Here is a 17,077-nt window from a genome sequence, read left to right on the forward strand (position 1 = left end):
AAAAGAAATTTGATTAAAATTTTCGGCTATTTTACCACTAAAGATAAATTTTGATAATAATGTGCTCGTACTGGACAATTCAGCATAGCTGTAAAAATGTGATTTCTCAAACTGTTCTACAACTGAATAATTGTTATTCAATTCTCGTACAGCTGATGAAACTGAAAACAACTTTTTATTTCTTCTTAATTAATATATTTTTCTGCTTGACATTTTACTTGCTTATTTTTTAACTCCCTTCTATGTTTTAATCAGGAAATTAGCTTCGCAAATAATGCAACAATTATAACATTCGCATACTAATTTAACTCTTCTTAGTAACATTTTAATTTAGTTTAACATTGCAAACACGTTTTAAATGAATCTGCAAAAGCTGATAAGTTTCCAGTTTCTTCTAATTCATTTTACTCCTTTATTAATCTAATACTATATGATAAGTGCTGATTCTAAGGTATTGTTTTGATTTGCAGTGTTAATAATGTAATTCTTTCAGGAAATTGAATGCTAAATATGATGGTACCTGTCAAAATACACTGATGAAAAATGAAATCACAATATTAAAAAGAAATTGTTTTAGATAAACGAAATTTGAGAGTCGTATTTCCGTTTCTAAAAGATGACGTCTATTTAAATTCCACGCTAGACGAATAAGTGCAAGTTAGTCGCGTCGCTATGAACATGCAGATCACGTTTCCTTTAAATACGATATTTAAACTTCGTGTGCTCTGTTTACCTTCCGTACTGGGCATTGTGAGCGAGTTGAACGAGGCCGTGTAAGGGCTACGAGAAAGTCGATTTATTTTGTGACATTACTGAAAGACTTGGCAGAGATGTAGTCAATATTCATGCGTATTGGCAACAGTAGTCTGGGGAAAATATTGTTTCAAGAAGGCTGGGTCTGGCCGCGCCTGTGCCACCACTCAAAGGAAAGACCACCGTATCCGCCTTATATCTGTAGAGCTTCGCACTGCATCTGCGGCAGAAATTCTAGTTTTTGTTGGCACCAGAGTGATACGAAGAACTGTAGCAAATGGATTACTTGGATACTTACAAATGGAGGGGCAGCTCCGAACCAGATGTCTTATAACGGCCACATCACTAACTCAAAATCATCGCTGTCTGCTACTTTGGTAGTGTCAGCCTAGAGCTCGTTGGAAAGAAGATCTGTTTTGTTGTTGTTTGGAGCCGTTTCTGTCTTGGTGCCAGTGATGGCCGTATGTTGGTTAGAAGGCGGTCAGGTGAGCGCCTGGAACCAGTACCGCTGCTGTCACTCAAAGTACTCTACAGAGCGTCGACAGATTGTCTTGGCCTGCGAGATAAATCGACCTTTCTCCCATCAAGCACCTATAGAACATGATTTGATGACACATCCAGTATCATCCCTCCCAAAAAAAAAAAAAAAAAAAAAAAAAAAAAAACACGAACCATTGCTGCTCTTATTGAGCAATTGCAACGGGTATTGTACTTTATCCAACAAACTGGCATACGACACCTGTGCGACACAATATATGTATATATGTATGTTTGCATTAAACATCGTGATGACTACAGCGGTTATTAATGTATAAAGTATTTTCTTTCTCCTTCCAGCATACCTTCGTGGTGTAACAATAGCACAAACAGCGCGTATCCGAGAGGTCCAGGGTTCGAGTCCCAGCAATGGCATTGCTCATTTTTCACCTTCCTGCTTTTTTTTTTTAAAAAAAAAAGCTAATCATTCTAGTACCCAAACTAAAAGGTGATGGACGATAATTCATCACCAGAATATAGCGACTGGGTCCACTAATCTCCAGTCGCCCTTTAAAAGGGGAAGGTATTTTATCCCTCCTTCCAGCATGCCTTGGTGGTGTAGCGGTAGTACACATGGCGCGTATTCGAGATATCAATGTTCGAGTACCGGCGAGAGAATTGCTCATTTTTCACGTTTCCTACTTAAACATTACCTAATGACTCTAAAAATGTGTTATCATTTCACATTTGAAATGGCTGTCCTCGCGCATACTTTAATCTGTGACCTTGAAAATTTAATCAAACAAATATGCTTCCTAGGCAAATGCTTTGCTTGTGTTTCATTCCTCTAAACTGGTTCCTTCTTGGTGTTGGGATTTCATTTTCAGTCAGTGTATAATTGGCACATCTGTAACATTGTCTTAAAATTTCGCTTTTTATGCAATGCTAAAAAATTTTAAATCAGGGTATCAGGGTTATAAATCTACTAATAAAATTCAATTTTTTTAAACTTCTGAATTATGTTTATTAAAGACTTTTGAATTAAAAAAAGATCATTTTTTATTATTTACGTATTTTTGTTGTCTATTTGTTTAGTACAGCTCATAGGTGATTAAAATTTTATATGACTTTTATAGACATCTTTCAAAAAATGACTAAATTATAAATCTTTCTTTGTTTTATCATTTTTTCCTCTTTGTTGCTTTTCGATAATTTTTCAGATTTTTTCTCGTTCTTCTGTAGAATGAATTTTATGAGATAACCTTCATTATTTTAAACTATTTTGCTTATTAATATTTTTTTCTATTGTAAACAAAATGATGTGTGACTGGGAAACGATAAAATTCTGAAGCAGTAACTGTTGAAATATGCTTGCAAAAGAAAGCGTATTTGTCACTTTAAATAAATTTTTCTGTATTTTTTCCATATTAAATTATTTGTTTAACTTTTATTTTCCTTTTAAAGGTTTGGAAGTATTGTATTATATCACTACTTATTACAATCATGCACTGATGAGTATTTCATAACGTTATAATTATATTAGAGCAATTTATGAATAAACGATCACGGTAGTAGAACTCTATACAATGTTAAGCACTTTAGTTACAAAATTTGAAGCTACGGTCAAAGAAATGAAATCCAAAGCGTTCGAGAAAAATGGTGGGAAAGTCCTGCAAGTGAAGTCATGCGTTTAAATAAACACTATATTTCTAAACGAACAGCAATTTTAAGTCTTGTATTTTACATGAATGTCAACATTAATAAAAATAGTTTATTCGTAAATAAAATTAATAAATTTAGAGTAAATTTCTCTATTTGGTTTTTAAATTTTCAGACAAAATAGCTCGAGAAAAAAAAAAAAAAAAAGGTATTTCGAATACTTTTAAACTTGTGGGATCTCTGGTGCGCTAATAGGGTGATTTCATATAATGATTGATTGATGACTGATTTGCGTTTTCGTTACGCTGCGTATTACTTACAACATCAGAACTACAAACACATTCATTATAAATCTAAGAGAATCTCTACTAACAATACAATAACGACAATTAAAAAGTAACATTGAATGCATGGAAACGAATTACCTGGAAGATAAGTATTATCTTCGTTATGTGAAGGTGTTACTAACGACCAGTCTCTTTAGCCTTCTGTAATATTGCTGTGTTTGAACCTTCTGTAATATTGCTGTGTTTGAAATAGTTTTCAGACTAAATTAGTCATACCCTTTTCATTTTTCAGTTGTATTTTACGTCTTCTGATTCGTTATAGTTCAAAGAGATATCAAATGAGCTAAAGGCTCGTTGGTTGCTCGGCCTCGAAAGGCTTTGATGACAGAGTGCAGATCGCTTAATTCCCCTGACCCTGGGCGTAAAATTAACTTTCTTGTAATATCAAGTGGAGGCATTACTGAATAGTAATTTATTGCTCCTGCAATGTCAGAGAAAACAAGTCATCTCATACCTCGTAACAGCTCGAAGAGTGCGATGCGACTTTTGAGGGGACAGCTCATATGAATCTTATCTTTGTGTAATCCACCGCAAACTAAACATTGTTCCTTGTATGGACATACCCTACTTCTTACTCATATAAAAATGTGTTCAAACAATTCGATGTTTGCGTTTTCAAAATGTCCCTGTGACGTGCAGCTCTACGCATTTACACAACTCTACGCATTTACGCTAGGTACACAACCTAACCGGAAGAATTAAACTTATTCTCTCCATATCTTTAAAATTCTTGAAACATGAATAATTATATTTACTTCGTAATTAAGGTAGAATTTCTGTAGTTTAGGTAATTTTAACTTCTCAGAATATATTTCCTACCTCTTCACTGTAGAAGTTTTGTCTCCTGTTAAATTTACAGTTGTAAATTTGTATTAGAAAATGTCAACCTTATTATGATTATTCTATAATTATAACGTTATATTTTATTCTAAAGTATACCGAAGAAATATCTTTAGCAGTTATTAAAAATATAACATTATTTCCGTTCAACTTTATTTCGAAGAACATCAGATTTTTAATACTTTCTAAATTTGTTGACATTTCCAGAAAACATATGGATACTGTATCAACTTTAACCAACCGTTAATATGAAATGTATTACTTCGAAGTACTCCATAATAATTTTAGATGCAGTATAATATAGTGTCTTTTAGAATTGATAGGCAAGATATGAATAATTTTGTGCTGTTTCTTACAATGCGAATCAAGCATCATAACTTATGTTTATTGCGTATTAGAAGTAGTAGTACTGAAGCTACTTAAATTGCGTTTGAAAAGATCAATAATGAAATTATTTTCCATTATATTTCAGTAACTCAGTATTTTTCTTCATAAATAGTAATACTGATAGATTATCGTATCTTTTATTAGAAAGGACTTGTCGTGGATGAAACAGGAAAAACCAAGAAATTGCGTCCAGGTGAGGTGTTGGAAGTCCAAACACAGAAAAGGAGGAGAAGTATTGATGTGAGAAGAGTCAGGTAAAAAATAATGAAACAAAAATATTTATGAACCTCAGATCTATTTTTAATGCAATATTTTAATGCTAAACCTTTAAACTAAAGTATGATTATTTGTATCGAATTCTGATGAATAAACTTGAGAATCTTTACACTGATTGGTCATGTAAATATCAGCACAAATTATTGTCTATAATTCATTATTTCTTTAATAGTAATAATTAAATATAATAAAAATATAAGCATATTATTGTTACTTTTTCATTACCAATTTCTACAGTTTTATTTCGCTAGAACATTGCATTTGGTGTATTTCCGCAACTACTTTACGTTATAATTTTTTTTAATATACTATAAGGTATTTCTCCCGCCTTCTTGGCATGCCTTCGTAGTGTGGTGGTCTGCACGCTGGGCGCGTATTCCAGAGGTGCATGCTATGGAAATGCAACATTGCAATAAAAATATTTCCCCTAATAAAATTGTCTTCGGGTAAATATTGTTATCTACGTATAAAACATACAGTAGACCGGTCATCCGACCTTCCGTTTAATCTGCCCTGGTTGCCCCCTTCCCCCCCCAAAAAAGGAAAAAAAGTAAGTGTTTTATCCGATGTTTTCGGTCCCCCTCCCCCTCCAAAAAATAACCACAAAGTGTTGAGCATCCACTAAAAAAGTGGCGTGAATGAATGAACGATTTTTTCAAGATGCAAACGAATATGATGTGACTGACGAAGAAATCGTTATTATGGTGTTGAACGAGAAAGATACAGAGATATATAGAAGGCACTTAAGATGAAAAATATTCGCAAAAATGCGGAGACAGAATTTCTCGCATCGAAGGACCCAAAGCCCTGGAAATAACATTGAAATAGTTAGAACAGTTGAAGGAAACTTCAACAGTGGAGTTTTACTTCTGCGGAGATTGCGAGATTTCTGACAGGAAACATCAAACATCTGCCAAATAAAAGCTAATTACCAACATTTTTCATCAGGTTTGATTGTTCTTTGTGATACATGCGATATAAATTTATACTACAAGTACAAGTTATTATTATGTGATTTTTGAAGTAATGAATGCATTTTGTCAGTTTCAAATGCTGGATTTGTTACTTTCCGCATCATCCGACCTTCCCGATCATCCAACCAGGCCGCGATTCGTTTAGGTCGAATATTCGGGACCCTACTATAAACACAATACTTGATACAGATCTCAGAAAGTTAAAATCGCAGACAAATGCACTGCTATGCTATCCATTCGAATTGCTTTGAATAATAAGTTTATTTTTTCTAATCATGTATAACATAAATATGTAAATCCTATAAGTGACAAAATACTTATAAGTAACTGAGCTACGATTAGGCTGCGCACATGCAAAATATCTACATACATTATTGAAAAAGAAACTCCTAAGACTTCCGTAGAATTATGCTTTAGTATTAATTAGAATTAGAAGCAAACTTTTGCTGTGTCACCGTGATAATCACACGAACTGTATAGGGATAAAAATAGCGCCATCTGGATTACTAATTAATGCCCAACAGATCAGCGATAAATTTTATTCTGTTACGTTACTTAATTTACTGCTAATTAATAATAATTTCTTTCTATTTCTCCTTTAGAATGTAAATACGACGAGTATGTTTTATTTGTTGTTATTCTTGCTTTCTAAACTTACATTACATTAGATATGTTATAGGTTTAATATAAAATAAACCTTAAAAATGTAAAATATAGGTTTCCAACTGTCGACAGTTTAAGTTAATCAAGTCTAATATAAATATGTGGTTTGACTGCCTACGTGCACGTTTTTCTTTCTATATGTATATATATGTATGGACATGTATGTATGGAGAAAAATGTATACGTGCGTCTATACCAGATATTTAAAGGCTAATAAGAACATTAATATTTCAAAGTTTCGGGCAATGTATGTGCAAGATCAGTTTTGTATATTTTATTTCTCGTTCCTCATGCATATTGTTATTAATTATAATATTTTCCGTTAGCGTTTCTGAGCTTCAAGAGATGATCGATAAACCCTGTTCTCCATTGAGACCCATTCCAGAAACTGAAAAGTGTGCTCCGTCCATAATTGATTTCCAACAGAATTATTCTGCAGTGGAAGGTAAATTTAAAACACATATTTCCTGTTATATATTACAAACAGTTTGCGGTTTCGAAAAAAATTAATGTGTAACCTTTCCTTCAGCATTATTCATATTTTAAATAAAATCTTAAAAGTATAAAAGATGGGGAAAATTCCTTTGAGGAAATTTAGGTTATGTACTTTTCTTTTATTATTATTGTTTTCTTATGTTTTTAATGTTTGAACTTAGGTTAAGAAATAATTCTTCTATTCATGTAATTTTACAGTTATCAAAAATTTTACCTAACTTTTAAAATCCTAAACTGCATTAAAAGCGCAATTTTTATTTTTCTTTAATCTGATTACTATTTTTTGGATGGTGTTAACTACTAGCGGAAGTACCTGACGCTAGTTAAGTTAAATTGAGAGTAATGTATTTAACAACAGAAAGAGCGATACCGCTGGAATTCTTCTTTAATAACGATGCTACAAATACAATTCATAGTCATACATTTTTCACTCTGATGCGATATGGAACCCACATAAAACATTTTGATAGAAAAATAAAGTAATTCTTTTTTATTTATTAGCAACAATGGCATGCAGTTTTAATGATTTTCGACTTTCTAATCAAACGGTCGTAAAAATTCAAAGTTACATCCGATATTTCACCCATATTCAATTTTAGTCGATTAAATATGGCAAATGATTGATCATAATTGACCAGAACTCAATAACGCGAACAAACAAACAAACACACAAGCGGGCATTCTTTTTATATAGAGAGATTTTGTAAAACTTACAAACCTTTGATTAACAAACTCTAGGATTTGAAAGCGAACAGTAGCAACACTTTTCGAAATAAAGCATTTTTATCTCCAACACGCGAGAGTGTTGCCACTCGGAAAAATGAGTGCGAAAATTCGTGTTTTTAGAGTTTTTAAACTAATATCTTGGCTGATTAAAGTCGTACGAAGTTAGCAGTAGTCGAAATGGCTTCCCACGAATTTTTGGAATCAGGAATAATGTATTTAATGTTTGACAATGCTGTTTTTATTTCATTGTAAAACTTCGAATCTTTTTATTACAATTTAAAAGCGAGCAGTGGCAGCACTACTCGAGATAAAGCAGATTTTTATTTCCAACGTATGAGACTGTTGACACCCGGATAAATGAGGGCGAAAATTAGCGTTTTCAGAGTTTTTAATTAATATCTCTTATTTTAGCCTTTTTTTTTTTTTGTTGAAAAAAGTGCATGTCGGCCTTTTCTAGGACTCAGAAAAGAATTGTAGAAAGTTTGGTGACGATAGCTATAGTAGTGACTGAGTTAATCGCGAACAAACACACAGACCTTCTTCCTTGTATAGTATATAGATATAGATATAGATAAAGGTATGCTGGTTAATGCTGTAAATAAGGTTTTATTTCCATGAGCGAGTTTATATTAAAATTTTTGTCGTAGGCTTATTAATAGTAATTAATTAGTTGTTATTAAATTTACTAAAATATATCAGTTTTTATTCATTGTTAAGAGTAAATATATATTTATAGTTAAGAGTATTTATTGTTAAGAGTAAATATTTAATTTTATAACAAACTCTTAACCTTTTAAAACCGAATAGGAAAAACATATATTCAAGAGTTTCTAGCTTGTTTAAGGGAAACGTTTTGTAGGATTATTATGATTATTTTTCCTTCAGTTATTTTGTTTTAAAGCTTTACTGCCACTTCTTGTTTCCGTTTCCTACCAGAATGCAACTAAGGAAGAAAGAATTAGGATTTAAAGAATGGTTTCGGAAGTTTAATTCAGAACGTGTTCTGCCTCTGGAGGCCAGGTTACTATGTTGCTGCTAGCTCAGTAAGATTTGTAGTCTTCGACCTTGCATTGTCAAAGCGATTTTTGAATATCTTCGCCGGTTTGCTTTCTGAGCCAACTTCACGTTCAATTGATTTGTGTAGCCTTTGGCTATTAGTTCACTTGAATTTAAATTTTACATTTAACAGTTATTTAGTTATCTCACCACAAGTGGTTTGTTGAGTAAGCACGAGACGTGCAGCATTTATGTTCAAGTTTTGATTTAATAACAATGTTTCCTTTAAAATCTTCTTACGAGTCTTTAGTTAAATTTTATTCTCAGTGATAATTCGTAGTATAAATAGAGTTTGGTTCCAGTTCATGATAGCTAAGAAAACCAAACTTAATAGTATTGCTGAAGAATGCGTATTTCTATCGCTTTTCTTTAAGAAAATGTCTCAAGATCTTATAGAAAGACTTGACCGCGTTTTTGCAGTTGGGCATCAGAGGAACCATGAAGAAAGGGACAATTAAAAGACCCGGATTTCGTAAGATCTAAAGATTATCAGCAGTAGACAAGGCTACAAACGTAACTATATATTAATAATTGAAGTAAGGTGAAATTATATGTTTGGGAAGTCTCCTAAGTATGAGAACAGGTACCTTGTCCAGATAGCTTAACGAAAAAGCTGCACAAAATACGCTTAAAATAATAAATACAAGGGAACGTAAAATGGATGAAATGTGAATGCAAAAATGAAAATGCAAACTCAATAAACTGAATAAAAATCAAAATAATCAAGGGAATACAAGTTACCTTTAAACTAGCTATCAAAGGGAAAAATTATGCGAATATTTTTTCAAATTTTTTAGAAAGTAGCGTAAAATGTTAAGGGGGAAAATACGCGAGTAAATACGATAATAACTTAATTTAATGTTTATTGATGATATATAAATAGATTTTAATGAAAGAACAGAAGCAAGTGTCAGAAAATGGGACGTTAAGAATGAAATTTAATAGTAAGGAATAACAATTCATCCATGCTTTTTTATTTAACTGTTAATTAAGTTTATCTAGGAAATAGCATTATGCTATACTTTATTCAGTTGTTTATGTTTGTCAAAAAGTATATTTCCTTATTTAGGTGCGACGGCCTATTTATCATTCCAAGTTGAGGGCAATCCGGCTCCGCAATTCCACTTCTACAAAGGAATTTCTGAAATATTCGAAGGAGGACGTTATAAAATATTTACAGACGGAAATTCTAATACTGTAGCTTTGTGCATCAGAAAAGCTAAAGCTCAAGACGAAGGAAAATATAAAATTGTCGCATATAACGAAGTTGGTGAAGATTCCCAAGAAGTCAGCCTTTTCGTCAGTGGTGAGTAATTTCATTTCTTTTGGATAGTTTCCAACTCCGTAATATTTCGCATGATTTTATGAAGGAAACCGAAACTCATGCCTGTAATATTTAATAACGAATATTCACTTTGCAAAATAACCACAGAAATTTTAAAAGTAAAGTACATACCGCTTAATGTGATCGCGGTTAGTGTTATCATTTGGTTATTGTCATCGTATTGTTGAAGTTCTGTCCTGCATATTCAGGAAACATAGAAAATACACCATATATTATTATCAACAGTTCGATTAATATGATCAAATTATTAGAGAATAAATTTTTAAACTGAAATAAATTCGGCAAATGAAAGGTAAAATTGCTAAATAAGTTTAAAATAAATTACAAAAATTGCCAAATGGCACACAAATATTGCCAGGTAAGAAATCAAGTTGTCTACCAGCCTGGTTTTGATTTTAATCACGCATTACAAATTAGGCAAAAAAAAGTTTGTTTGGCGTACATTTTTCAAAACTCAGTCGATTTTGAGGGCTCAGGTCTCTCTTGAGAATAAAAAAGTATCTGCAGAATTATTTTTCACCTAAACATTTTTCTTCTGAAATAAATACCAAATTAATGTTGCTTTTTTGCCTAACTGTTAATTTTGCGTTGGCATGTTCTCTTCCAACGTGGGATGCGTTCCAAGCACTAAGATTAGGTGCACAGAATCGGGCAAATAATATCCAGAAACGTTAAGCATGAAAAAGCTTTGGCATTTTCCTAATTTGCCATAAAAGTACCTATTTATTTGTTTCTAATTATGATTATATTAAATAAGTTAAATTTCATTGCTATTTTGAAGGATATTTTTTCTCATTATTTAATGTTATCATTCGAATAATTATACGGAAATAGGCCAGGACAAACATGATCACATTAAGCGGCACCTACAGCAAAATATTTAAGTTTCAATACTGTTTAAGGTCGAAACTCAAAGCTGTGTTAGGATCTGATAAGTTGCAGATCGTAGATATAAGTGTCCTGTCGAAATAGGAACTTGAAGACTGTTAAATACTAATTCAGAAGTCAAACAACAAAAATCAGCGTTATACCTACAAAATTTTCACAGGACTAGTTTCGATAGTTTTACCGAACCATCATCTTCAGCTGCAAAATCGCAAATGAAAAAGATAGGAAATAATGATTAGATAAGATAAGAAAGCCTGGCTTAAGCCAGGCTTTCTTGTTCATTTCTTGTTCCTATCTTGTTCATTTGCGGTTTTGCAGCTGAAGATGATGGTTCGGTAAAACCATCGAAACTAGTCCTGTGAAAATTTTGTAGGTATAACGCTGATTTTTGTTGTTTGACTTCTGAATTAGTATTTATTCGGCGTATTATTGTGTCTTGACTGTTAAATATTTTCCTGCGGCAGCATTTTCTGAGATATGTTTTATGAAGCTTTTGTTTTTCCTCTTGAGTAATTGTTAATACAGATTTTGAAATTAACTTCATTAACTCGAATAACACTCTTAAAACTAATTCCATACATTCTTTATAACAATTATTCAACTTCGGAATATTATATTTTAAAATTAGATCTTTTAGTGTTAATGAAAAACATAATTCCTTCTGAACAACTTCAAAATGTGGGTTCTATAAAAATAAAATAATAATATAGACTAAATAGATAAATATGTTAATAGGAAGCAAATAACTTTTAACAATGTAAAATATTGTTATGTAATTTTCTTTTCCTTTACGTTCGTATGTTACGGGGTTCGCGTGGATTTGGAGTGAATAACGACGACATTTGATGATGAAGTATCGAAACACACTTTATTTACCAATATCAATCAGGACAGCTCCGAAACACTTTTACAGTCGTCGAAGATCTACTGTAAACACACTGGAACAATCAGCGACACAGCCTTCACACTGTCAGGCGATAACGGTGGAGGCAGCTTTACTGCAAAGCACCAGAATACAGCTCCCGACTCTGCTCGGTCGTTCTCGGAACTCCACGTACTCTCGAGACTCTCCACGCTACAACTCGAGATACAGAGCACAGCTCCCGGCTCTTCGGTTCAGTCGTCCCCGGAGCTCAACACGCTCTCTCGAAGATGCACTAACCGCGATATTCGAAGACACTCTTTCAATGAACTCGATGACACACTCGGCACTCGCTGCCCGGCTGTCAACTCGATCCACTCGAGACACTAACTATCTCAACTCTCGAGGCGCACTCTCACTGACTGCGGATCAGCAGGGTTTATATAGCTTTCGGCTTGTGTTCGAGAATATTCTGGACTAAACCGGTAAGAATTCGTTCCAGAAGGTTCTTCATCCGCCCATGGCACATCGCCAATTTGGTCGCCAAATATCGCCAAATGCGCGATTTCTCGCCAAATATGGCAATCTTGCCATTTTATGGCTACCCTAAACCTTCTTTGCAGGAAAGCTATCTCACCGCGCCTGTACATTTCGTAACAATATGCTTTTAGCAATATGTCACAAATAAACCTAAGCAATATTCTTTCACCAATGTTAAATTATTTGAATTTATTTAAATACACTAACTTTAAATGTACCGTTTTGCATTTGCTTTTATTGCTGATAATATATTGATACGTTATTTTTTTGCTTTACAGATGAAAGTGGGATGGATTTCAGAGCAATGCTGAAAAAGCGGTGTGTTTTCACGTCTTGTATTGCATCTTTTTTTTTTTTTTTTTTTTATGTTTTATTATCGTATATCATAGTTTATAATATTTAAAATTTTCACTACAGTTTAATGTGCTCTCGCTTTTTATGTCCTTTTTTCTTTTTAAAATGTATTTAATACGCTTAATAATTTACAATACAATTAAGCATTCTTGTAAACATAATTATCGGCTATGTAATTAAAATTCCTTTTAAATATTGAAAATGTGGTTAAAATCGTTTGCTGGCAATTTTATCAATTTTTTATAAAAATAGATTATTATTTCTTATACCATGTAATGATTGCTCACATGAGCAGATGTTATTATATATAAATTTTTGTGCTTTGAATTCTTTATTGTTTTGGAACATTAACTATAAAATGATAGTTGCAATATTAAAAATATAAATTTTTGTCCTTTTAATTATTGTTTTGAAACGTTAAATATGAAATGATTATTGTAGCGTTAAAAATTAAGTAAAATTTAATGTTTAAGTTTCTGATAATAGTACTTTCCTATTTACTGTACATACGAGATGTTTCAAAAAGATTTCACCACAAACTATTTCTTAAACAATTCGTCATAGACCCAAGATTCTAATTTTAATAATGTTATTGATTAAAAACTAAATACAGTGAATGTTCCAGTGATGATCGCCTATCTTAGGCAACCACATATGAAACTAATCAGTATTTCTGACACCATAAATAAACACTATTTTTAAACTGTACTTCTGCAAGTACCATCTTCATTGCAGACGAGAATTATATGGAGCCGTAGGTTATCATCCTAGAGAGAATTTCCTGCAAAATATATGATTTAAACATTCTGCATATGATTTAAACTGCAGAATTTAATTCACACATCAGCATTTTCGTGCAAAATTCCATATTCACCAAATTCGTAACGTACGTTGTCATACTTTGCTTTTAATTCATGAAAAAATAATTGATGCCCAACTGTTATTGAAAGTAAATCTTTTCTGATAAGAAGCAGAGGTATCCAACTATGGGTGCTGGCACTCCTTGACGGTGGGAGGCAACATTCTAGGGAGTGCGAGATAATATTTTCATTTTTTGTTTCAAATAAATAATTGTTTGAAAAGTTACACACACGTCATTGGTACATGTGCACTCTTGTGTATTCATCTATAACAGATTTGCTGCTCATATTATTAACGTTAGTCTCATATTGCAACATAATGTACGCTAATTAATTCTGAGGGCACTCTGTAGGAACACTGTGTTCGCGCTTTTCTCATTTCCCTGTCGCTAATAAATTAAGAGTATACTTATGTCATATTTTTTACCTACCGTTGTTTTTCTTCTAATCCATTTGATTCATATTTTTATTATTCATATTTTATATATATATTCATATTTATTCATCTTTTAAATATTATTAACGTTTATGATATTAAAGAGAAGAAAATGGAATAATGACTGTGTGAAGTTTGGTTTCACTTGTACCGGAACAACTGATGTTGTGCAAAAACCTCAGCGCGTACTTTGTTTCGTTGTCTTTTGAAATGCAAATCTGAAACCATCTAAACTGTTAGAACATTTCAACAACCGGCCTGGTCGTGCATATTTTGCAGGCCATGATGTTGAATCACTGAATGCTAAGGGATTCCTATTTGACTCTCTAGCAACCCTTCCAAAATTAGGCTTTAGGGAGTGCGAGAACAAAGTAAAATATTTAGTCATGCAAAACATGAAACAGGTTGCGAACCGGTGATCTAAAGGAATATGTTTTGAATGAAAGCGACAATTGACAGTTTAGGTTTGGATACTGAATTGTACTTGTAGTTACAGTGTGCTGTCTATTAACCGGATGCGAATTATCCAGTTTACGGATTAAGGGTTCGTGACGGTGCCCACGCACGCACATTCAACGCTATGCACGACAGTTGTGAAAAACGGGCATGCTCCGAAAACCTTTGAATTGCGTCTTTAGGGTTATTTTCAACGCTTACCTCATACAATTTGTTCTGCATGTGCATAGTCGACCAAAGGACTTTGTAGACCAAAAATGATTTGAACATAGTGATAAGATTTATACTTCGAAAAATGTACATTGAAATTCGACAAATATTTAAACATTCTCAAAAAGAAAGTACTATCTTTTAAGAAATAAACATGTACAATATGGATGAAAATTGATAGTTTGGATCATTCATGTTTCTCAATTATTTGCAACCTGCTTTCTCGGCATTTGTCCGGAGAATCGAAAGTACATAGTATTATATCTCTAAATGCCGTCGGACAGATTTGGCTGTATGGGCATTTTCATAGTTTTCTCCGTGTGTAAACTGAATACAAGCCAGTTTCGTTTGTCTATGAAGACATTTTTTCCTTTAAGTAGTGGGCTAACGAGTGCTTTGTGTGACTCAAAAAAGCAAACAAAATCTGAATTTTATTTATCAATTCTGAATTGCTTCAGACATCAGCAAAATTTTTAGTTTATCATGAGTCTTTAATGGTTTTATTCTAGTTACAACTAAACTGAAATATTTATGCCTTTAGTTATGTTTCTAGTCTGTAAAGAAATAATATAGCTTCTGAAAGTTACCCATTTATTTTCACATGAAAAAAAAAAAAAAAAAAAGGAAAGAAATAGTATTTTACGGTTATTTAGTTTTGTTGTGAGGATACAGATACAGATAAGAGGTGGAAGGAGGATACTGATCTCTCTGAATTCTGACTTATAATGACATGCCGAGCAACGATTATTGGAGGTGCTAAGGCAACAAGAATCCGTGTAATATTCATAAATTTGTAGGATTAGATATAGACCTTCTTCTTCATCTGTAGAAGTACCAGTGACGAAATAGCGGGATGCGTTCAGGCTATAATAGTGACAGGAAGGAAGACAAGGTACTGGTGCTATTGATGAAAGTGACGAAATTCTATTGATGAAAAATAAAAACCAGCTATGAAATAGAGAGTCCAATTCCAATCCATCTTTACCTTTAGCTCACCATTTGCACTACTGCAGCTGAATAAGAAGGTTCTATATTTCCAACTTCGAAACTAGTCTCGCAAATTTATGAATATTAAGCTGATTCTTGTTGCTTTAGCACCTCCAATACGTACAGAATCCTGCTCAAAATTTTGATTATTTTTTCAATCCAGGCAATACGCGAAATGGAAAGAAGATCAACAAGATCCAGACTGGAATCTTAAGCCTCCAGAAAAAGAACGAAGGCCATCTCTGCGAGAAACAAAGGTAATAAATGCATCGACAGAAAAAATTTCAATCTGCGTTTTTGTTAGATTTAATTTTTATTCTGTGGCGCCTTTTAACCATTTTTAATGAAAACATTATTAATAAAGATATGGAATTTACATTACGTTCTATACATGTTTCATTATAAATGTTAAAATTTTCTTTATGTATTATTTTTAATTATGAAATAAGAATTGGAAAACTTGCTTCCTAACAATAAAGTTTTCATTTTTTTTTTTTTTTTTTTTTTTGCTTTTTAATGCAGGATGTGCTCATTTTATTGTACTGGAATTATCTGGAATTAATATGAAATGAAATTTATGTTTATTGTTTATGCATATATTTATCTGCAGCACACGGATATGTGTTTTGTTTAATTTTAAAATTTTTACTTCCAGTTTAAGTTCTCACAGTTACTTTTAAAATGTGCTTTGACGTATGATTCATTTTAAGGACATGATGAATCAGACTAAAAGTTTAGTTAAAAATATATAGGAATTATTATAATTTGTTTAAAAATCACTATAGATATTTGTATTTTAACCTTAAAATTATGAGTAAGAATTTTTTATTTAATGTAATACTAATGAAGAAAATTTTTCAAGCTTCAACTTGGAATACAGGGTACGTATGCAATTTATTCTATAAAATCTTCCTAAGAACTAGAAATGTTGCAGTGAACAATAATATTAATTTTGTAAAACGTGAAAGAAATATGAAATATTAATTTTAAATTTATTAAGTTTTCAGTATTCCAATTTGAATATCAAAATATTGAAGCCTACCAACGGCCGATTGGTTAAAGCCACAAATGCTGATTATTATCGAGATACCTGCAAGAAATTTTCTTTAATATTCTCATGTGTAACATAAATATCAGACAGTTAAGCCCCTCACAAAGAATCTCTTCCAACGGAGAAAAGAAAGAGATAGTCCTAGACCAATTTGCTGCAACTGAATAACCTAATCCAATTCCATCAAATAATCAAGCAACATTTGATGTTAAAAAAACACATATTTGCTCTATCTTTAATTTTCACGCAATTATTCTTCAAAAAATAACACTCCCACGAATTTATTATCATTTAAAACAAAGCACTTGCAGTTAGTTTATTGGTAAAATCATTCATTAACATTTCAGATTTAAATAAACTGATTAGTTTGGCAATATAATTTTCAAGTCATTTAAAGTTTAAAATACATTGACTGCCACAACACCTTGCATTCAT

General features: G+C 32.3%; 1 protein-coding gene across 8 annotated transcripts in view; it reads left to right on the top strand.

Annotated features, from left to right (window-relative positions):
* The window catches only part of LOC118198052 (twitchin-like), a 480,648-nt gene that overhangs the window by 177,604 nt on the left and 285,967 nt on the right, over window positions 1-17,077 (top strand). For all 8 annotated transcript variants that reach the window (XM_085825414.1, XM_085825418.1, XM_085825417.1 and 5 more), the window contains 5 exons: window positions 4,608-4,717; window positions 6,703-6,821; window positions 9,723-9,959; window positions 12,567-12,606; window positions 15,755-15,848. In XM_085825414.1, the coding sequence (XP_085681540.1) occupies window positions 4,608-4,717; window positions 6,703-6,821; window positions 9,723-9,959; window positions 12,567-12,606; window positions 15,755-15,848 (600 nt within the window). The remainder of the gene's footprint in view (window positions 1-4,607; window positions 4,718-6,702; window positions 6,822-9,722; window positions 9,960-12,566; window positions 12,607-15,754; window positions 15,849-17,077) is intronic.

This window comes from Stegodyphus dumicola, chromosome 10 (assembly GCF_044657685.1).
Source record: "Stegodyphus dumicola isolate Sdum_Otavi_A_Nest chromosome 10, ASM4465768v1".
Classification (NCBI taxonomy): Eukaryota; Metazoa; Arthropoda; class Arachnida; order Araneae; family Eresidae; genus Stegodyphus; species Stegodyphus dumicola.